Source organism: Coenobita brevimanus, chromosome 74 (genome assembly GCF_032717465.1).
Source record: "Coenobita brevimanus isolate Jiangsu-jjx chromosome 74, ASM3271746v2, whole genome shotgun sequence".
Taxonomy (NCBI): domain Eukaryota; kingdom Metazoa; phylum Arthropoda; class Malacostraca; order Decapoda; family Coenobitidae; genus Coenobita; species Coenobita brevimanus.
In genome coordinates this window covers 8,346,407-8,370,212 of record NC_137027.1, presented here as the reverse complement: position 1 = coordinate 8,370,212, position 23,806 = coordinate 8,346,407, and the positions used below count along the sequence as shown (strand labels likewise).

Here is a 23,806-nt window from a genome sequence, read left to right as displayed (position 1 = left end):
TACTAACACCTGCAGTTAGTGCGTCAAGTCTCAGGACACCCAGTATATATAGATACACAAACGATCCCAAACATTGATTTGCAAGACTTCAGGAATGCTTTAAAATCCACAAAATCATGACTTCACTCCTCTGTCAAATCTTTTATCTTCTCTCTAGCCCAACCTTCCCTCAAACCCCGCCACCACCGCCCGCACATATACACAGAGATGAACACCAATACACACTGACTTGTAATAAATTGTGTGTGCACTAGAGACAGCGGGAGCATGAACATACTCTCTTTCAGTTCGATTATATATTTGCTTTACTCTCTCTCTCTTTCTCTCTCTTGGCTTCCCTTTTGCTCGTTCTTCCTTTCCCCACCCCACTCAGCCTCTCTCTCTCAGTTTAGTTCCCGCGTCGCATTCCTCCACTTCTCTTGTTTCATTCACCTTTTAGATGTATAACTTCAGAATAGGCAGGTTTGAGAGAGAGAGAGAGAGAGAGAGAGGGCGAGTGTGTGTGTGTATGTGTGTGTGTGTGTGTGTGTGTGTGTGTGTGTGTGTGTGTGTGTGTGTGTGTGTGTGTGTGTGTGTGTGTGTGTGTGTGTGTGTGTGTGTGTGTGTGTGTGTGTGTGTGTGTGTGTGTGTGTGTGTGTGTGTGTGTGTGTGTGTGTGTGTATTCAGCTGTGTTTGCGTGCGTAATGGTAATGATGGCACTGTTAGCAGGTAAATACATACACAGGAAAAAGTAACCATAGCAGTGTGTGTGTGTGTGTGTGTGTGTGTGTGTGTGTGTGTGTAGGTGTAGAGGGAAGGCTGGTGAGAGTGGAATACATTTGCCTAACTTGATACTTGAAGAGGGAGTCGAATTTGTGTCCATAGAAAGGGAGAGTGAGAGGCCCTGGAGAGGAGAGAGGAAGAGGAAGCGGAAAGAGGAAGGAGAGGAAAGGGATAGAAAAGGAAAAAGAGAGCAGAGGATAGAAAATAAAAAACAGGAAGGAGACGTAAGGAAACGAGAGAAGGATGGGAGGAGAGGTAAAGGAAGGAGGGGAAAGCCAACAGGAATGAGAAAGTAGAAAAGATAGGAGATGAATGTAAAAAGGAGACAAGAAAAGAAAGCAAGAAAAGGAGAGACGAAGAGGAAGGGGAAAGAGAAGAGAGAAGAGGTAAGGAGAGGAAGAAAAAAGGGAAAGAGGAGAATTAAAGAGGAAGGAAAGGAGAGAGGAAATGAAGAAAGGAAGCAGGAAGGGCGAAGAATGAAAGAGGAGAACAAGGGGAATGATAAAAAGAGGAGGAGAGAAGAGGATAGGAAAACGAGAGAAAAGAGGCAAAGAAAGAGGAAAAAGACAAAAGGAAAGGAGAGAACAGTCGAAGAGAAGTAGGAGAAGAATTAGAGAATGCGAAGGAAAACTATTGGTGGAAGCTAAAGGTAAAGATGAACAAGAGGAAGCTATGAAGAGGAGGAGGAAAGGGGAAAGGTCGTACATCCTTCTCTTCCTCTCCTGCTTCTCTCTCTCTCTCTCTCTCTCTCTCTCTCTCTCTCTCTCCTTCCACTTCACTTCCTCTTCTCCATTCCACTGCATTTGTGGAGGGGAAGTAATGGGGATGTGCGGATGGAGAATGACAAGAGAAGTGAAGGAAAGAGTGTGTGTGTGTGTGTGTGTGTGTGTGTGTGTGTGTGTGTGTGTGTGTGAGACAGACAGACAGACAAATAGTAGTAGTAGTAGTAGTAGTAGTAGTAATAGCAGTAGCAATTGTTGTTGTTGTTGTTGCCCTTGTAGTAGTAGTAATTGTAGCAGTAATAGTAGTTGTTGTTGTAGTTTTGCTGTTTTTGGAATAATAATAATAATAATAATAATAATAATACGAGACTTCTGATAATCTTCGTATCCAGTGTAAAATATAACTCTGTAATTCCCATACAATTATATTCAACTTAAAAGAGACCTCTCACGGCAGAGATAAATACAAACTCCACTAAACCCTGCAGTACGATTGTCTTCTTTTTATTTCTGTGTTTATCTGTCTGTCTATCTATCTATCTGTCTTCAGTCAGTTCCACCTTTATTACGAAAGACATCTTGTAATTTAAGGCTTCGAAACAGTCTCCATTAACTATTTTTCTACGATGTTTTTCTTCTTTTTTCTTGCTTCCATCCAGTGAATTTTTATTCAGCTTAGGAACGACTTTTTGAACTGGAGGGACTATGCTTTTCTTACACCAGCTTGGCCAAAATTGCCATCTCTCCAACTTGAATAATGTATTGTAACAGTAGACTAACCCTGATATACGATGCTAGTCACAAATAGGTGCTATGGAAAAGATGCAGAATACTGTACTAATTTAATTATTTTATATAGTGAGTTACATGAATTAAGCTGCACAAGGACGAAATTCTGGGTCAAGTTAAGGTGAAAAGACTATATTTATAACCTTAATTAATCCCTGTACTAGAAAAGGGCTCTCTCAAGCTGAACAATATGGGCTGGTAGTATCTATCTATCTATATACCTAGGCTCATTCTCCCCAAGGGTGGGGGGGGGAGCCGACACAGGACGACACATTCACCAAATTACTCATCCACACACACACACACACACACACACACACACACACACACACACACACACACACACACACTCGTATCAGGTAGCAACAAGATGAAAATAAAAATAACGTCCTCCGGCTGAAAGAGCTAAAATGGGATGTATTAAAATGCAAATTTGAACGAGAAAGAAAGGGGGGAAAATGTCTGATGTATTCTCTTGCGGTAGGTCTAAATTTAAAGGGTGAAATAGAAAAGAGGGAATGGAAGGAGGGATAATGAAACGTGAGAAGTAAAGGGGGAAAATGTCTGATGTATTCTCTTGCGGTAGGTCTAAATTTAAAGGGTGAAATAGAAAAGAGGGAATGGAAGGAGGGATAATGAAACGTGAGAAGTGGCAAGGAAGTGGCAAGAGGATAATCCCAAAACAAGAAAGTGAAAACCGTACAACAAGTAAGCCACTGAATACGATTGGTACCTCTCAAGCTGAAAATATTGTACAGGGTGCATGAGAACTAATAAAATCTATGGAAATCAGTCTTCATATTTCTCAAGTCAACTTAATGCATCTTGTACTCTCTTTAAACTGCGACTGTGTTCTTGTATTCTAAAGTACTTTCTCCAGTTTTCATAATAATTATCAGGTCAAAAGCAACTTATCTACAGGTATATCAGCATTAGATTTTCTGCAATTAGATTGACAAACAGGTCCTATACATCCTAAATTACGAAAGAAAAGAGACGCTGAGGAAGGAAAAGAGGCGGAAAAGTGAGATACAAAAGTGTGACTTAATACAGAATAGGAAAGAAGACAGAGAAGCAGAAAGAGTACAGTAAAATGAGGCAAAAAAAAAAAATAGAATAGGTAAAGAGGAAGTAGACGAGGTAGAAAAACTAGAGATAAAAAGAATTAGATGAAGGAGCAGAGGTATATGAAAAAGTATTAGTAGTAGAAGAAAGAGTAGAAAGCCCCCTCCACCCTGACGCCCCCTGGGACTCCTGTTGGTTGGGAGGGGGTGTCAGCTAGCGAGGCCTCCACACAGTAAAAGTTATCCCACACCTCCTGAATATGCAAATGTACACACACACACACACACACACACACACACACACACACACACACACACACACACACACCACTCAGATCGACTGTAAGTGTGGGTAGGGGAGAGGGATGTGGGTGGGTGTATTTGAAGAAGGTTGTGTGTGTATGTTTGATGAAGATGCTGCTGCTGATAATGATGATAATGATGGTGTGTGTGTGTGTGTGTGTGTGTGTGTGTGTGTGTGTGTGTGTGTGTGTGTGTGTGTGTGTGACAAACAAGCAAAAAGACAGACAGCCAGAGACAGACAGAATATAAGTTTCTCCAACAAATTCTTTCCCATCTCACTAATCTCAAATCTCTCTCTCTCTCTCTCTCTCTCTCTCTCTCTCTCTCTCTCTCTCTCTCTCCTACTCGTACTCTGTCATCAAAACACACACACACACACACACACACACACACACACACACACACACACACACACACACACACACACACACACACATTCCTTTAAATATTCATACAGCCTTTCATAAAGACATTGGTCTCTCTCTCTCTCTCTCTCTCTCTCTTTCTGTGGTATAATATTTGCGTGAAGTAATGGCGGGTGGGTGTGTTTACTTCCGCATCACCCTGTTATTAGTAAGCACTGCCGCCTGATCGCCCTCTTACACATAAACACATGCTGGAGCGTTCGGGACAAAGCTGACGTTTCGGTTTGACGAGGGATTCTTTCTTTTCTTTTTTTTCTTTTCTTTTCGTTTTTCCCTTTTCTTTTGTTTTTTTCTTTGTTACTTATTTTTTCCTACTTACATCCTTCCATTGTAAATACTCGTATCTTGTTAAATAATTGGCCATGCTCGCCCATAAAAGCAAGCTGCAGCTTTCGGGACAAACTGTTTCTTAGGTTTCGGGGAATTTGTGTTTTTAACATTAAATCTCGCATTCTCGGCGGTTAAGGAAGCTCCCAACACCTCTTCCTTAGCCATTTATTTTTGAATATGGCTGGTTAATATATTTTTTGCACGTTATATATGGAGAGTATGGAGATATTGCAAGGTTTTATATAACACAGAAGAGGATAGCATAGTGTAGTAAGCAAAATTAATAGTTTAGGCTGTGTCAGGGAGCATTCTTAACCTACGAGAATTCGGACCTTAGTGTTTACTGGATATTCGTATTTCTTATCTTACGATTTCTTAATTAATTCGCTCTCTTACAGCCACAAAAACAGGGCTATTTCTAATCACTCCATTTCGAAAATCTCCCAAGCAGAATAATATCGTCTGGAGGTAGCTTAAAAAAAAGTATATAAGAAACCGACGAGGGATATGGTAAAGGTAAGAGGCTTATGTGGAGAGTGGGTTTGGCTTAGAGGTGAGAGTGTACGAGGCTTTACAATTCTCTCCATCCATCCTCCACCTCCCTACCCCCTATTTTTTCCTCCCTCCTTTCATTTCTCTGCGTCTTTTATTCCCTCTGCTCTCCTCTTCCCTCCTCTCCTCCTCTCTCCCCTGTTGCCTCCCAAACCCCGTCCCTTGTATCTTCTTTCCTCTCCCTTCTCTCTTTACCTCCTTTTCTCTCTTTTTCCTCTCCTCTTCCCTCATTTCCTCCTGTCTCGTCTCTCCTCTTCCAAACCCCTACCCTTTCCCTCCGCACCCCTGCCTCTTTTCTTTCTTCTCTTCCTCTCTTCTCTTTAAAATATCGATTACTTAGACTAGTGAGCTTTACATAAAACAAGAATTTCACTAAAAATTACACCTATGGTCTTCGTCGACAGCAGTGTAAAAATTCTTCACTGCCTTCCCTCTTCCTTTTTTTTCCCCTTTTCTCTCTCTTTCTCTCCTCTTTCCTTCCCTGCCTTCTTTCCTGTTCTCTCAACATCCCTACCTTTCTCTCCAGAGTTTTACCTCTTTCCTCTAGAGTTCAGCATCCTCATTCCTTTCATTCTTAACCTCACCAGCACGATGTCGTCATTCACTACCTTCATGGGGCTGGATAGGGATGCCTTCATGTGGTGGCATCGATTTAAGCAGGTGACTCAACTGCCTGATTATACAAACGTCTCTCAGTTACTTCCCTATCCCCCTAAAGGAGGGTGGTGGACTGAAGGAGAAGGGCAACTTAAGCCTGCAGTTCTGCTGGTTTACCTTACAGATAAGCCTGGCGCGACAATAATAGCAATAATAATCTATCTATCTATCTATTGCCAGACGCCTCAATCCCGTTTGGGGTGGCCACAAACAAATCGCCTCCAAGTCGCCCTGTCCCCCGCCATTTCACTGCCCTGCTCCCAACTCACACCCCCCTCTCTCATATACCTCTCCACCCCATCCCTCCATCTCATCCTCGGTCTCCCCCTCCCTCTTCCACCCTCCACCTTACTCATATACACTCTCTTCGTCAGTCTTTCACCCTCCATCCTCTCCACATGGCCAAACAATAAAATAATAATTAAAAAAAAAAAAATAAAAATAATAATAATAATAATAATAATAATAATAACGAATTAGCTTATTATTATTATTGGTCAATTCCTAAGCTCCCTTTTTCAGTCCTTGTCTTTCCTACTGCTTATTACCGCTCGATTTTCAGACGCAGTGTGTTCAGGCATCTTGCACTGAAAGGTTCTTGATTTTGGTTTTATTTTGTACAACTTTTCTTTCGTTTAGAATGTTGTCAGTATGTTGTTGTTTTTTTCGCTCTCATATTAAATCATGCCCATGCGATATGTTTGAAGTGCAGGATTTACGATGGATTCATAGCTTAATACATTAATTTGGAGACGTATTTTCCATTTTATTCTCTCTGACTCCAGACAGTTTTGTTCAGCTTAAGAATATATTAGGTGGATTCGCCCACCATCCACTCACTTGATGTTGTGCTGCCTTCGGGGGACTCTACACTAAGTGGCAAGCCAAAGTTTCTTGTCAATCAAGAAACGATTTACTACTTTGGGTGGTGACCATATAACCAAATGATGCCCGGTTGTTTAATAGGGCAAGGTACTCCAGTTGGGTCGAACCTGTAAGGGTTTATATTAGAGGGATGACTCAGGTTTATTGCTCACATAATGCAACTCAGGCAAGAGTGAAGTTGGTCACCCTCGCCTTAAATGTAGGAACTGATTATCCTAGCTCCAGGCTCCTACGCTTCTGGTGGGGCAAAAAAAGACTGGATGATGGTTGGACGGATATACAAGCTGTATCTAACCCCCCCAGTTCAAACGCCACTTAAAGCCTATAGAAATAGTTTGATTTTATGAATTTTTAAAAAAAGCGTCAAAGGAGTGAAGAGCTTAACAGGAGTCTTCCAGAAATTTGGGAGGACAGGGTTATATTCCCTGATCCATTCCCTATTATACGCTCCTCTGATTTGGCACTGCAGTATGTACTCTTAAAGAAACTGAAACTATGACATTCAGAAAGATATAATGTCTTCTCTTCTCTCATTTCCACAGGTCTGGCGGCCGTCACAGCGCCAGGTAAGGAGTGTTCTTGTAAACAAAGGAAAGCTGAAGCTGTTTCTTTTATATTATTATTGAAGTCTTCAGATTATCGTACTTTATCTTGCTATTTTCTGTATGATAAAAAGCAGCCTTATAATATATGGCTGCTTGTAACAAAGCTGTCACTCTTCAGCAGCGTGAGGAAGGGACTGATAATAACAATATGCTTAGAATGAGTCGTTTAAGTTGCTGTTTTTGAGTAATTCCAGTCTGTCTACCTAGGTAGATCCATCAACCGCAGACAAGCGACCTCCCCTGCAAGTTTCTCTCCTTTAAATCACTTTAAAATGAGTGTTCAAGTGGAATAATCTTTAACCTCCTTCAACCACTGGACGTCATAATGATATGTTCGTGCTGTCTTCGAACGCTTTTATTCAGTTTAGAAAAAAATTTTGAACTGGAAGTGTTACAGACTTCATCTACCCCGTCAGAACGAGAAGTATCTCCTGAATTTATTGAAGTGATTTAGAAATAGCAATAATAACTTTAAATAATGCATCATCATAGTGTAGGGTTGAAGCTCGTGCTGCAAACTACCACATCTGAACCAGCCAAATTTATATGCATACATTTGTATGATATAGTGTAAGTTTATTGTAATTACCTTGAGTAATTGTTTCGTTCATCTTTAAGCAGTGTCTGGTGGTGCGAGAGCGGTGAACTGGGGCATAACAGTGATGTCATTACTGATGCTACTGCTGTCACACCGTCACTTCCGTCACAGCTGCTGAGGTACGCTGATCACATTATCCTTCCAGCTTCATAACACGTCTCACACTTCAACACAACCTCCAGCTGAAATACATATTAATGAATGTGGAACAGATGCCTTGTGATTCCTTCGCTTAGCAGAATATATTACACTGTTAAATCATTAGTCCCTTCGCTACCAGAAGTAACCATAATATTAATGTGAAAAAGGTTGTCGTAACGAAAAAGTGATAACTACAAAGTACACTCCCTCCAGAAAGTATCGGTGCACTGTGGGTCTGATGTCATCCGGAATGATTCGACCATGTGGCAGTGATAGCCCGTTAAGACCTGTATATATTATAACATTTACGGCCATTCCCTACTCATTATGAAGGACACAAGAGGTATCTGATATAGCAGTCATCTATCGTCAGAGATGCCTGCGTGTGGGAGGACAGAACCGCAATTTCCAGTTTCCTTTGTTCCGTGTGTCATAATATTTAACACATATTCTGCACCGATACTTTCTGGAGCGAGTGTACATATGGGTATTAGAGTCCAGAACATATTTTAAATGCTGCTGAGTGTTATATTATGTGCTCGTATCTGAGACTGTGTTGGTCTTCAGGTCGGCAGCCGCATCTCCACCATCCCGCCCAGGCCCCAGGAGAACCCCCATTCCCCTCGAAAGCGTCACATCCTTCTCCACGGATAACTCTGCTTCGCCCCTCCGACCAGTGTAAAGTCATTTGGAGGGGGATAAGAGGAGGAGACACAGGGCACAGACGGTGAGACAGAAAACAGTGGTATTAGATTTGCCAACCCTCTACGTCAGCCCCCACCTCCCTACGCAATCACTGTCTTATCTCCCCAGTCGTATCTCCCACCCAGAGTAAAAGCATGAGGGAGGTTTAGAGAGATGCAGGACACAGACGGTGAAACAAAAGAGAGTGGTAGCAGACTCGCTCACTTTGTCTCACCTTATCATCCACCCGCTGACTCACCTCCCGTCCCCTTCACTCCAGCCTCCTCTCAGCAGGCGTTGTCAAACACAGGTGGATGCACAATGGCAGTGGGTGCTCTGGTGGACATTTGTGAAAGAAGGGTTTTCACCAGCACAGTGGACTTTGCCTGGCCACTGGTTGGGTGTGTATTGTTTCTGGCATGGCTCAAGTTACAGTTACCTGTTGTGCTCTCACCAAATGAAAATGATCTATTGATACATTTTGTTTTTGCGAATACGAGCATGAATGTAATCTAGATAGATATGGTTACTCATTCATGTCTTGTCTACGTATTCTCTCCTGTAGGAGCATATAGCCTGGGGCAAGCCTACGCTGTTCTGTCATGAAGGTGAAATGGACCTGTCACTCACCCCTGAGCGTAGTGAAATGGATAAACAACACTATACAGAATAATATGGTTCTTAGGCTGGTGCCTCGTAATGGTGGGGGAGGATATGAGAGGAGTTGGAGGCTGTGTCGAGGTGGATGGAACTTTTTCAAGCAATTACGCATTTCTCAGAATTCTAAAAGTTCAAATGGTGTTGTGTGTTCTATTCTCCCACGTCTGTCTGTCTAACCTACCACAACTGTACTTAACTTTCTCCTCTAAAGTGTTCCTTCGTTCTTTTGTCATTGGTTAAATTTTGTGTGTGTATGTTTTGCAGTTCCTGTCAAATTTCGTAAGGCATCCTAGTGGGTTGTCCGTAATTATGATAAATGGCTGCTATCATTAATATTCAAATACGAGTATAGTCTGTTTGGAGGTGCAGGAGTCCTAAGCTAAGTAACCATATTCCAGACCATTACAGGGTAGAAGACCGACCTACTCCCCTGACAGCATGGTCGAAAAGCTTCCAGGCACTTCTTAGGCTTGAACCTTGCCATATAGGTGACTGAGCATAACATTTCTGGTTTTTAAGTACACGCGATAATGGGTGTCGCAGTCCAGTGTTGGCATGAACAGCTGTGTCATAAATGGTTAAGCAATTGTCAAGAGTTAGGTGTACACTGCCATCGATCTTTTGTCTATAACCTGACAGACATCCCAGCCCCTTTCAGTTCGGTCATTTGTAAAGGCTACTGAGATTAGAGGGTTCGTTTAACTAGTAACCAAGGAAACCAAATCTTATATCATAAATAATGGTCATCGAATGTCGAGCAACCACGACATAATATTCAAGGTGTGGGGGTGGCACAGTTCCGTTAGATGAAAACAGAGTAATTTTGCCGCTAAGGTTGTTGGTATGGCAGTGCTCGTTCTGAATTAAGTCCTATTTTCTTACGATCCTAAACCTGTGTAAGAAACCACTCGCTGACATAAAAGAAAAATAAATCAAAACTTATGGGATAAAATTAGCAATACTTTTTCTCCATCAGATATCGAAAATGGCCCCTTGAAAATATGAAGTTGGTATGGCGGGAAGGGGGGGATGAAGGGTAGGAAGGAGAGGAAGAGGAATGGCGATTGAGGGAGTCGTGGGGGGTGAACAAGAAGGTGGTGTAAATGGCCTCTCTGCCTCCTCCATTACGGCCACAAACGCCTCGGCTGCCGGTGATAAAAATTTGAGTCCACCCACAATCGCACCCCATTTTGTGGTCCATAACTCACCAGTGGGACGGTCACAGGGGACGCCCAGGGTGTCTCGTGGGCTTCGGAGACCCCCTGGCACCTTTTCCTTACTTGATTATTACGGCATACAGTTCATTAACCAATTGACCACCTGCGAGGTTGGAGCTCCAAGGAAGTTAAAAGTATCGATCGACGTTGAAAATTTAGTAACATCAGCATAAACTGCAATTAACATGACAGATATCGTATGAAAGTAGCTTTGGCATAATATCAGGTAATTGCTGAACAGTGTTATGGATAGTCTTTGATATCATACTTTCCTTTTACACGGTAAAATGAAAGCATAATATTGTTCAGCAAGTACCTAATATAATGTCAAAGCAATTTTCACAAGACATTCCGATCGCGTAGGTCAGGATAAAACCTGAAAGTATTACACCTCGTTTCATGAGTCATGTTTTGCACAAATTGTTTATCACCACACGCATGTAGTTGCTAATGAGAAACGGAATGACTAGAAAGTGACCCCGTGAAATGAACTTTTCTGTGCTCATTTTTTATCCTAATCTATATGATCGGACAGTTTGAGTCAAAAGTACATTCTGGCTTCTGTGTGAATGCACCCTACTTGATGAGAGACCACTCCCATGCTGAATAAAATAGCCTGCCGATAATAAGTATGAAATACTGTAGTTCATCTCCCACGTCCTGAAACAGTTTAATTTTTTGCCTCGTTTATTTATTTATGTAATTATTATTTTTTTTACATATACGCTTGGTGCTCTATAGCGGCAGTCTGAGTGAAAGTTAGATAAATTGTGCGTTCGTTCATATACCTAAGAGGCGGCTAGAGCCTCTTTGATCATGTAATGTTGAATGGGTCACTTCCCTGGGACTATATTCTGTTCACTTTAGCTTAAAACACCAGCACTCTATCTGTAATGCTGAGCTGTAAGAAAAAATTAACACTAGATTATGTTCCCAATCACGAAGAAATACTATGGAGACGTTGTAGGGCCGTAATATTGTTTCATTTTCCCACAGAGCTAAGGGAAATAATCTGCAAAAATGGAGAAAATCTAGGCCAAGTTAAGGTGGACGAACTAGAGTTTAGCTAGCCTTCCCCCCCCCCCCATCTTGCAAAAGTAAAGGCTGTTTATCGTTTTCTCTCTCTCTCTCTCTCTCTCTCACTTTTTTACCATCATCATCAACTTTTTCTTCTTCGTTACTATTATCAATGTCTTCTTCGTGTTCTTCGAGTTCTTGTTCTTTTTCTTCACATCTGTCATTAGCTTCATCTTCTTTTCCCTCATTTTCTTCATTTTCTTGTTGGCTGGGACATTGAAGTGACCTCGCCACCACTTCTATGAACAGTCCTCTTAGCCATCCTTCCACATTTCCAAGAGTTTTTTTTTTTTTTTTTGTCGATTACTTTCCCTCCATTCATACTCATTGCTCCTCTTAAGACCATTCCTCCTTTCCTTCCCTCCCTCCCTTTCTCATCTTCACCCCTTCCTTTCTTTTAGTACTTCCTTCTCCTCTTCCTCCGTTTTCTTTTCATTTCTTTTCTGATAACTTTTCTCCATCTCATCTTTTTTCTTTTCTCCTCTCCACAATCCTCTTTTCTTTTCCTCTCCCTTCCTTCAGGCGGCAGGGTGGCTCAGTGGTAGAGCGCCTGACTCAAGACTGAAGAGTCGAGAGTTCCCTCCCCACCTGGGTAGCTGCCCTGCTGGGAGCAGTAGCGCTCTCCCGTCACCTAGTGGAGCTATGTGGTCCATCAAGGTCTAGTTCGGGGAATTCATTTCTCCATTTTTCTCCCTGCCTTCACTTCAAGTCAAATATCAAACTTGCAGACTCTCTCACTGTACTTTAGACGGAATATTTTGTATATAAACGGCTACATGTATGTGTGTAAAGTTTTGTAAGTAGTTTGTATATACACGGAATAAGGTTTACAATGACTGGAGGTAATCGAACCACTACTATATATTATCTATATTTTAGTGATCTCCATTTTTTTTTTAAATTGCCTGAAGACTATAATATTCTTAGCATCAAAAAGAATCCCCATTTTTTTTTTCCACAAGCAATTACGACGAGTGTGTTATTATTTGTGATTCTTAGCATTATGGTAGTACATCCCGGAATTTAACACCTCAGAAGAACATACCATCGTATTTTGATTACTATGTTTTTATTATGACAAAAATTGGACACTCCACAAGGGTTCTTCATAGTTAGATTCCAGTGTAAATAGGTAATTATTCTGAGTGACGAAAGGACATTAACCACAGCAGGTTTTGCTGGGGTATTACGCAATAAGGTCGCCTACACACTGAGCTAGTAAAATTAAACGATTCGACTAAGAGGAGACAAAACGTTCACGGTAAAGTTAAATATTGGAGTTAAATATTGCGCAACTGTCCTGTAGGTGTGTTTACATCCGACAGATATCCCCAACTCCTTTTAGCTCAGTTGATGGCCAGGTGTGATGAGACCGAATGAAAAAAAAATGACTAGTAACCAAACAGACTCATTTCTGCCTCATTTACGTCTCACAAATTTCACGCAATCACGACTTCGTATTTAAGTTGTAAGAATGTCCCAAATCTGTCAGGTGAAAACATACGGACTATAGTGTAATCAGTCTCACCACAGCATCAGCTATCTCCATCGTTTGAGACATGAGTTGTGATTGGGCCAGACAGTGGCGAAAGGCACGATAGAGAGTTCCAGTCATGAATGTTCGCTTTGAAATAATCTTTTTCTAGTTTGGCCACTGTGGATGATCACATTAATATCAACCCGTTTCCCCCGAGAACGCTAATTACATTTCATTGTTGCTGCCGCTAGACGGTTTTATTAAGTTCGGGAGATTCTCGACAGCAGAGGATATCTATGTCTGTCTATCTAACTGTATGTCTTCTATCTGTCCATCTAGTCGTCAATGATCCTGTCACCACAATGTATCTCTCGTAAGCAGAGTAGAAAGGATTAAATAACATCTTCCGAGTTAAAGGTAAATCTCTCTGTTATTTCGGAACCGCACGAGTCTGATGGTATTTCCAACTGTCTCCTCTCTCACCGAGTAGGCGGCCTTGCTCTCGTTTTCGCATGATGGCTCCGTAAAGAGGTTGGTATCGTTCGCCAAGCTGGGAAGGTGTTATGAAGTTGATGATGGTGTATAATTAAATGATTCTTTGCATGTCCAGACGGTTTGGCATTGTTTCACAGCTCTGTGTATTTCGTAAAGTGTGGATAGCTGGATTTTACTTTGTGTGTGTGTGTGTGTGTGTGTGTGTGTGTGTGTGTGTGTGTGTGTGTGTGTGTGTGTGTGTGTGTGTGTGTGTGTGTGTGTGTGTGTGTGTGTGTGTGTGTGTGTGTGTGTGTGTGTGTATGTGTGTGTGTGTGTGTCTGCGTGCGTGTGTGCGTCTGACATGTAAATAATAACCTAGACATCCATGATAATTAAGATGCTGTGACTGGTTGTGTGAGACGTCTACTGTAGTTCTGGTCTGGCTGGTTTACTTAAGATTCAAATGTACAAACTGTGTATTACTGTTTAAAATAAAGTGTTTATATTGTACATCGTTGTTTGTTTTACCCTCCTGACATTGATATTTCTTCTACGATATCCTTTCTGCCCGTATACCACTATTAATTAATACAGTCTTCTTTTTTTTCATCTACAGGAACCTGGTCACTTGAATATTAAGTCGTGGTTACATGAACTTCTATGAGCCTGAGGTATGGGGTAAGAATGAGTCTCCTTGATTACTAGTCAAATCAACCCTCCATTCTGACTGCACTGGCCCCATCAACTGAGCTGAAACGGTTTGGGACCTTAGGTAGGTGAAACTAAACCAAAGCATAGGTTTATGGTACCGATAGAGATCCTTCTGTTGTTCTGAAAAATTGTTCCCCATTTTCATCTATTTTTTCTTCTCAAAAACTCTGCTCTCTTTCATCTTTTTCTAAGCAAACTCCATAGTCCGTGTTAGATAATGCATTTCTTTCTGTTTTATAGTTTGCTGTCATTTACCCTATTCCGAAAAGGGTAATCGTTTACAGTTATCACCCATCCCATTTACCTTAATTTCCTCTCTTTCCAAGGCCTTTGAGTCTGCTGCAGTAGGACGAGGCTCTAGGGTAAAGGCAAACGACCTGGGCTGAGACAACAATGAGGCTCTATCAGGCTAAACGAGAAACTGCAGGAATCCGATGGTGGTTAGGGGAGCTGGGGAGCCACAACTGCACTCCCGGCTGAGAGGACATTTAGCACTGGGTTGCATTTTATGTTGCTTTCCAGATTTCGTGATATTTCTTCCTTAGCAATTTATTCTGCTCAGGGCACCTCAGTATTCTCTTTTACCTTTTTGATGCAAACCATTTCGATATTTAGACGATATAAATTGCTAACAGGAGAATTTTCGGGTGTAGAATGCAAAATAAATGGCTTACAATGAGGTGGTCTGGTCTTCTATGCCACTTACAACACGGGCCACTGCGTCTTGGTAATGAGAATAATGATTGACTTTTGGCGCTCATTTGGACAGAATGAGCCCTTCAGTTTGCTATGTTATAAATATCATAATCGTTCTGACTTTTTCCCACCTAAAGATGGGGTGAGGTAATATCCAGGAACAAGCGAAGAAGTAATACGAACGTGGAAGATCTATAAATATGTCACAGTTTCACACACACACACACACACACACACACACACACACACACACAAAAAAAAGAGCAGTGAGAGACACTCCTTCGGTCTCACTTTTGGCCTATTCAGTATACAGTACAGAGTGGTCCATATATTACATTTCTTTTGCTCTTGCTGACGATTGCGGGGACGACTCAGCTTTACCATTGTTTTCCCTGCACAGTTCTCTACTTCCCTTGACTTTTTTCCATGTTTATTGGGTCTTTTTTTTCCCTTTTATGTACACTGATTGCATGGTTAATTAACACAGTCATGAGGTAATCAAAATGTCTACACTCCCCACATCAACCAACTTAGCCGTAATCGCAGCACACAAGATGCTGGGGCGCAGTATATGAACCAGTCTGTATATCTGCCGCTATTTGGAAGGCGAGATGATGGATGATGATAGGGTGCAGCGAGACTGAGGACCTTCCCTGTGTATTTACGACCGTTTATGGCTTTCTTGGGACTCATTTAACTGTAGTATCTCTCTTGGCACCGCACCGAATGATGAATGAAGGTTATGAATAAAAATAGGGATGTGCCAAAACTGAGATGATAGGGGAGAAGCGAGTATGATGAATGGGGAGATGTATGTCTATATTTCAAGCTGGGCCGTCTCATTAATTTGGTGTTACATAATGGATACTTAATATAAATAATGTAATAATGGAATTTCAGGTTACTTAAGAGGATGAGAGAGAGAAAGAGAGAGAGTCGAGGTGAGAGGCCCAGGGGAGAGATAAGGAGAGATCCCATCAACATCGCCAGCATAGGGGTAGAGAAGGGGAAGAAGGAAGAAGGGCAAGAACACAAGAGAAACTCCACACTTTATTTATTTATTTATTTATTTTTTTGCATTTTTCTTATGTTCAGGGGCAAAATAAGCACTGCCTTTTTTTGTTATAGGAGGCAGCATCAGGTTAACGCTGACTGCATAACGATTTTGCGCAATCGTTGTATCCTGTCTGATTTGGAGTAAAGAGAGAGAGAGAGAGAGAGAGAGAGAGAGAGAGAGAGAGAGAGAAAGGAAAGAAAAAAAATCGTATTTCATATATTATTTCATTCAGAATGTGTTTGGCAGGGAATACGAAGCTGCACTCTTATCTGCCGTTTTAATAATAGTACTCTAATATACTTTACATTAGTCTACCACAGTGCAGCTATTCCATGCGTTTACAACTCTGTTAAAGAAGAACTGATTTTCATTCCCGATTCCACGTCATCCATCCCACTCTGCCCCTTGCTCTCATCCCCCCCCCCCTTTCTTCTTGGTCTCGTCTTCTCTCCCTTCTCTTTCCTTCTTTCTCTCCCCTCTCCTTTATCTCTACTTCTCACCCTCATTCCTCTTTTCCCATCCTCCCTTCCCTCTCCCCATTCCTCTCAATTACTCCCTCTTGCTCTCTTCTTTCCCCTCCTTCCTCTCCCTCCTCCCTATCCTTTCTATCTCTCACTCCTTCCCCTCCTCAATCTCACTTCATTTATCCTCCTCACCCTCACTCTCCATCTCTTCTTCCCCCCTCTCATCCCAACTCCATCCCTCTTCGTTTTTCCCATCTTCTCCCCACTTTCCCCTCCTTCTCCCCCCGCTCCCTCCTCCCTTAATGGTCACTCTCCCTTCACTTAATTACCAGGGACCAAATTGCCCCCGCAGGATTAATCACCTGTCCTCTAACTCACGTATTTTAGCCACCAAGTTACCCCAAAAATAACTACAAACTGCTCCCACCTATAATTAATGCCACGGTCTAACTATTATAACTTCTTCACCACCGTTATTCTTTTATATATATTTTCTTCATTACCATTACCTTTATATATATATTTTCTTCGCTACCATTCCTTTTTTATTACTTTTATCATTATCAGTATTTTTTATTTATGTTTATTTTGCTATGCCAGGACAATTATATTTCAATTTTGGGGGGAACTTTTTTTCATTGAAGGGGTTAGAATCGATGCCCATTTTCTCCCTGAAGGTTGCGTTCATAAAATCAACAAAGGGTAGAAGGAATAATACGGAAAGAACGTTGGATAAGGAGGCTCCCTATCACCTCTTCCTTAGCGATTTGTTTTTGGATACAACTGATTAATATCCCTGTGAACGTTATTTATGCAGAGTTTAGCAGTGTTGGAAGAATTTAAATATAACACAGAATAGGACAGTATGGTGTAATAAGCAAGATAAATCGGTTAGGAAAAGATGCTAGGGAACTTCTTTAACCGACGAGAATAAGGGCCTTTCTCATGACTCTCAAAATATTATGGTGAGACGTTGTGAAGGGGTTAATGAAGGCTATACCTAACCCTTAACAAAGGCCATCAGAAGAAAAAGCGAGATGCAACTGGAGTCCTTGATCTGAAGGGGTTAATGATACGCTTTAATTACTCTAACCTCTTTCTCTCTCCCCTGAAAAAAAAAAAAAAAAAATTGATGAAACTGATTCCACGATTTTATTTATCTATTCATTTATTTTATTTTATTTTATTTTTTTTTAAGATACTGTCTCCTGGTAAAAATATCAAAAGTGTGTCCAAAGTTTTTGTTCTTGATCAGCCTTGTCGTTATTATCCTAATTTTATTTCCTCTTGTTGCCATCATCATCATCATAATCATCATCATTACCCTACTCCCATTATTACAAACTAGGCGGATGGACTCCAGAAACACCATGATGATGATGATGATGATCATCATCATCATCATCATTATCTAACTGCTACAAACCGCGTAGGTGGGATCCAGAAATGTCATCATCATCACCATCATCATCATCATCAGTTCCACTCTAACACATCCCTCCCACCTCCCCCACCACAACTCCCATCAGTGTTATTGACCAAGGGCGGTGCAGGAGAGGTTTGACAAGGGCGGGACGTGTGTGGGCAAATCCAGAGTAATTGTGTGTTGGGGTGGGAGCGGTGGCGGGAACGGAGAGACGCCGTGTGTGAGGTGACTATCAATGCCAATGGATACTTAGGGCGGGAAACATAGCTGGGGATTTTTGCTGGGGAGACAGGGAGAAAATAGGCCCGTTACATTCCCAAACACCTCTTCCTTAGCGATTTATTTTTGGATACGGCTAGTTAACATTTTTTGTACGTAATTTATGAAGCGTATGTTGATATTAGAATGATTTAAATAATACAAAAGAGGACAGCGAGGTGTAATAAGCAAAATAAATCGATTAGGAAGAGGTGTTAGGGAACTTCCTTAACCGACGAGAATACAAACCTAGGAGAGTATGGACTGTCGTAAATGAGTGGTGAGAGAACATAGGGAACGAATTCTGAGAAAGTATGATAATTTTTAGCATAATCCTTAGCTATGAATTTTGCATACCACACTTCACCATTGCCTTGTTGGTTATCTGTATCTTTCACTGTAAACATACTTTGCAACAGTAAAATGCAAGTGGATAATGAAGTGTTGAATTAATCGCTGTGGAAAATGTATTACGAAAACTCCAAAGCCACATAGACCTGTATTCTCGTCGCTTATGGGGGCTCCCTAACACCTTCTCTTAAGAAATTTATTTTGTTTATTACACCTTACTGTCCTCTTCAGTGTTATACAAATCCTTTCAATATCGCCATACTCTGCATAAATCACGTATACAAGGATGTTAACAAACCATATCCAAAAAATAAATCGCTAAGGAAGAGTTGTTAGGGAGGTTCCTTACCAGACGAGAATACGAGCCACAAAATACAGGAGGGCAGAGGGAAAAGCTCAAAGACTATATGGTGGGTGAAACGGAGAAGGGAGAGGGAGGAAGAGTGATGAGGACTGGGGGGGAGGGAAAGGGGGGGACAGGACTGGGGGGATAGGAGGGGGAGGGGAAGGGAGAAGGCATTAGGGTAGGAAGTGAGATAAAGTAGAAAGGGCGTGGTAGGAAAGATAAGAGCATGGATGGAGGAGGTGGAGGGCTGGATTAGGAGAAATGTTAGGAGAGAGGAAATGAAGGGAAGGAGGGTAAATGGAGGGAGAGAGAGAGAGAGAGAGAAGATAGATATGTATGGTGCAAGACAGGATGAAACAAACACGGGCAGACACATACATACACAGACACCATATAAATAAGAATGAGAGAAAGGAGGTAAGAGTGATAAAGCACACAGACAGACTCACAGGAGCGGAGAATTAGACACAACGTAAGGAAAGGTGAGACAGAAACAGACAGGCACACAGAGATGCAGAGAAGAAAAATACAGATAGTGCAGGAGAAGGTGGAAAGGAAACACAGACAGACAGAGAGACAGGGCAAAAATATATAAAGATTTACAAAAGAAGGTGGAACGGAACCAGCAACATAGACGCAGACGCAGCAATATCAGATAAATATATGGTGCGAGAGAAAGTAAGACAGCAACACAGAGATATGACGTGGTGAAAGTAGGTGTAGATGGTCCAAGAGGTTAGAAGGATACAGATACGGCCAAAAACATCAACTATCCTTTATGCAGATGATAAAAACGCAATAGATAAAGATGCTGCAAGGGAAGGTGAAAAAGAGACAGAGACAGACACCCAAAGACGCGGTGAAAACTATAAAAGATGGTGAAAGAGATGGCGGAACAGAAACACAGGCAAAAAAAAAAAAAAAAAGAGGCGAGGCAAAAATAGACGAGCATGGTGCAAGATAAAGAGGGACAAGGAAAGGGTGGGGCAAAGAAAGTGAGAAGGATGAGAGAGTGACCCCGAAAGAGAGAAAGAGAGCAACCAATCTTCCTTTACCTGAGGGTTTAAGAGAGAGGGAGAGAGAGTCGTAGGAAGAGAATTGATAAAACCGGAAACAGGTGGAAGGAAGAATTAGAGGAAAGTGATGAAAAGAGAGTGGGAAGGTATATATAGAAGAGGACGAAAAAGGCAAAGGGGAAGGAGAGATGGGAGAATGGAAAAGAGGGAGGGAGGGAGGGAAGAAATAAGAGAAATAAAAATAAAAATAATGGAGAAAAAGAGAGAAAGGAGAAAGAAAGGAAGATAGAGAGAAGAAAAAGAAAAGAGGAAGGGGACGGTAGAGAGGGAAAAGATGGAAGGGAAGATATATACATGATGGAGTGAAAAAGAGAATGAGGAGGACGAATTAAGAGTAAACGGAGGAAGAGATAGAAAAGAATGTAAAAACGAGAGAGAAAGGTGAGGCAGGAGGGAATGCTAAAGAGAGAGAGAAAGGACAAATTAAAGGCGTGAAAAAAGTGTAAAGGAAGGAAAACATAGAAAAATGTAGTAGAGAGAAGGGGGAGGAGATCATCAGAGAGACCGAAAAAAGAAGGAGATGTAGAGTTAGGATAAGCGAAAAGAAGGAAACAAACAAAAATAAGATTATGGTTAACCATGATAATGCTGTGAAATTTGTGCTCGAAGAAGGAATGTAGAGAATATCAATATATCGATACTCAGTTCTACAAGACCTACCTTGCTGTAAATGAGGTGGATAGAATCTAGAAACAGGAAAAGTAATAAACACTAAACAGGAGATCTAACCTTTAGTAGTGGACTGAGATTTTCATTCATTTATCATTAAGTTGTAAAGAAAAAAAAAAAAAACAGAAAAACTAAACAGAAAAGTGTTCGTCGTGCCATGAAATAATCAAAGTGGTAGGGGTAAAGAAATGAGTGTGAGAAGCAAAACAATGGGTGGAATGAGCTAAAAAGTTGATGGTCGGTGGTGGTGGAACATGAAAGCACACCCCGCGAAAATGGGTGTCATAGGATTAGTTGTTTACGTGCAGAGAATGTTTAAGGTAAAGTATCTTCCAAGTATGACAGTGTCGGAGGGATGGAGGGGGATAAAGAAATTGGTGAGGGAGTCAAACAAAATGGCAAAAGGGCATGAGCTGGAACTGTGAGGTAGGTTTGGGACTGGCCATGAGAGTATAACACTGTGAAAATGAGTGCTGTGGGAGTAATGCTTTGAGTGCAATGGAGGCTTATTTCAAAGTTTTCTCCAACAACATGAGCACCAGGACAAGCTCCCGTTGCACTAATTTACTTGGCATTTAGCGATGCTGGGGAAAAAAAAAAATCGTACGAAAAGTGTAACCATCACCACTGGAACTACCCTATAATATTAATATGACTCATTTCATCCAAGCTTATGCATGTCACAGACAGTTTTATAACTTTTAAAGATTTTATTGAGCTACGTCAACTTTTGTTTCCCTGGCCCCAGTTTGTGTTCTTGAATTTCAGCAAACTGACCAAATAATATAAATGTTTGCTCATTACCAGATACCAAATTCCTTCCATAGCAAGAGTTGTACTCTGGCAAAACGTAGGAGTGAAAGGATGAATAAGCACCGGAAAAACATCAGAAAAACCTTAACTCGACACGCATATGAAAGGCTGGTCTGACATTCACCCATGAGTCTCGGGGATATTGATGACAGACAAGCGGAACCCTTTCGTGAGGTGAAGGGAGAGTGGAGCCAGTGATTTTTTTTATGCCCTACTTACACGTTCGTCTAAGAAAATTAATTAAGGGACATAATAAAACAAATTAAGAGTATACAAGCTTCCAAAACAGCACCCAACTCTTATATAAACTCTCATGCCAAGATAATCACTGGAAATAAGCTGAGAGAAAAATTGACCCGGAGGACATGAACACTACGATGATGAAAGACTGGGAAACATCGAGAGGTAAAAGAAAATAATGATGAACTGTCTTTCTCCCTCTCTTCCTTCTCCTCTACCTCCTCCACTGTCATTTCCTCCATCCTATTTCATTTTTTACCTTCGTGGCCACATATTAGAGCGAGGGGGAACGAGGCGGTTGTGGTGGAGTCTCGCATTTTGGTTAACAGAATCAGTGTCCTGGAAATTTTACTTTGAGTGATATTTGATGTGTCTTGTTGGTCCCTGTGCTCACTTGCCCCTCCAATCACGCTGTTTGTTATACTCCTTTTGCCCTAACTAATACCATCTCTCTAACTTGAATGCTCAGTTGTAGCAAATGATTAACACTAGACTATGATGCTGGTCGATATGAAGTGCCGCAGAAACAATGCAGAGCTCAGCATTGTTTGATTGTGCCACTGAGTTCCATGAAATTACCCGCAAAAGGAGGAAAATCTGGGTCAAGTAAACGTGAAAGTACCATAGTTTTGGTTCATTTAGGTGATGTTAGTTAGGCTAGCATGTTTTATTCCTTTATTTCAATGGCGTTTTATGTGTTTTATTTTTGGCACTACTCAATTATTTTATTAAGCCTGAGAGAGACTTTTCAAAATAGAGAGGAAAAAAAAAATACTCTTAAACCTCTACACAATACGATATCTCCCTTAAGCTGAATTAAATTTTGTGGAGACAGCAAAAGTAAAAAAGGAGGCAGCTCATCGAAACAGAGGGGTTAAGAGAAATACTGTACACGGCTGGGTGATCAGTGTTACGTAGATTTGATAAGAATAGGCTAAAAGGGTTGAAATTTTAGGTAAACTTGGATGTTAGATTAGGTAGGTTAGGTTAGGTTAGGTTAGATAGATTAGTTTAGGATAGGTTAGGTTAAGTAGGTTAAGTTAGGTAGGTTAGGTAGGTTAGTTTTGGCTAGGTTAGGTAGGTTAGTTTACTGTACAGTAGGTTAGGTTAGGTAGGTTAGTTTAGTTTAGGTTAGGTTAGGTAGGTTAGTTTAGTTTAGGTTAGGTTAGGTAGGTTAGTTTAGGTTAGGTTAGGTAGGTTAGTTTAGTTTAGGTTAGGTTAGGTAGGTTAGTTTAGGTTAGGTTAAGTTAGGTAGGTTACTCTAAGTTAGGTTAGGTTAGATCAGGTGAGATATATGCAAATAAATTTTATATCTGCATACCGTAAATAATTAGTCCCATTTTCTTCGCCTTTAATTGATTCTGGTTGGTGGTTTGCGATACGCTTGTCTGGATGATTCATATTAGGGGTTCAGATTCATAGTAGGGGTTCAGATTCATAGTAGGGGTTCAGATTCATTCACCAGCTCCTGAAAGGCCAGCAATGAAGGCCCCACTGAGCCCTGGGGAGACGCCATCTTCATTTAATCCTTGCCATCTCCTGACGATTTGATGCAGCTTTGTATGGACTTCTTGAACTGGAGGGGTTAGATAGAGCCTTGATAAATCCTTCAGTTCGAGAGGCCTTTACCGAACTAAGGGCAGGAATTAACGAAACAGGAATACACCCAGATTCAAGGTGCTGAGTGAGACCTCGGCTGGGACTGAGGAAATAAAGTACGATTATTCCTCTCTTGCAATTAAAACTTGATTTTTGTAGGAAGACAGAGATAATGCAAAGCGTCTACGTTCTCATGTAATTATCTTTCATGCAAAAACAGTTCTTAGTTACGAGAAGGAGAGGATCGTGAATTTGTTTTTCACTGTGAATCAACCTTCTGGCCATACTCCTGACCCACATTATGTGAGTATTGTTAGTGTATCCCACAGCTTACGTTCATACTGAGGCTATTGCCAAACGGTATCATTACTTAGTAGACACCTCTTGTAGTGAAGGCATTAATGATTGTTGTACGTGACTACCATAGTTCAAAAAACTTTCCAAAGTCTAATACAGTCGTATGGTAGAGCAGACCGCTGTACAGAAAGGGTTAGATAACACAGCTCCACCACAACCCAGTGACCATGCAGCCTTCTCCTCCAAGCGGCAAAAATCACAACTACAGCTATAACACTAACCTGGCTTATCTGAGAGTGCCCTGTGTAATTCCAGCGCTAGAGTTTTATTTGGGAGATTTTTCAGGGAGACTTAAATGAGAGGAAAATGGCCGTGTAAGAG

General features: G+C 41.3%; 1 protein-coding gene across 1 annotated transcript in view; it reads left to right on the top strand.

Annotated features, from left to right (window-relative positions):
• The window catches only part of LOC145407678 (uncharacterized), a 133,049-nt gene that overhangs the window by 88,597 nt on the left and 20,646 nt on the right, over positions 1–23,806 (top strand). Inside the window, exons 6-7 of the mRNA XM_080278546.1 lie at positions 7,032–7,055; positions 8,401–8,511. Coding sequence (XP_080134672.1) covers positions 7,032–7,055; positions 8,401–8,511 — 135 coding nt within the window. The remainder of the gene's footprint in view (positions 1–7,031; positions 7,056–8,400; positions 8,512–23,806) is intronic.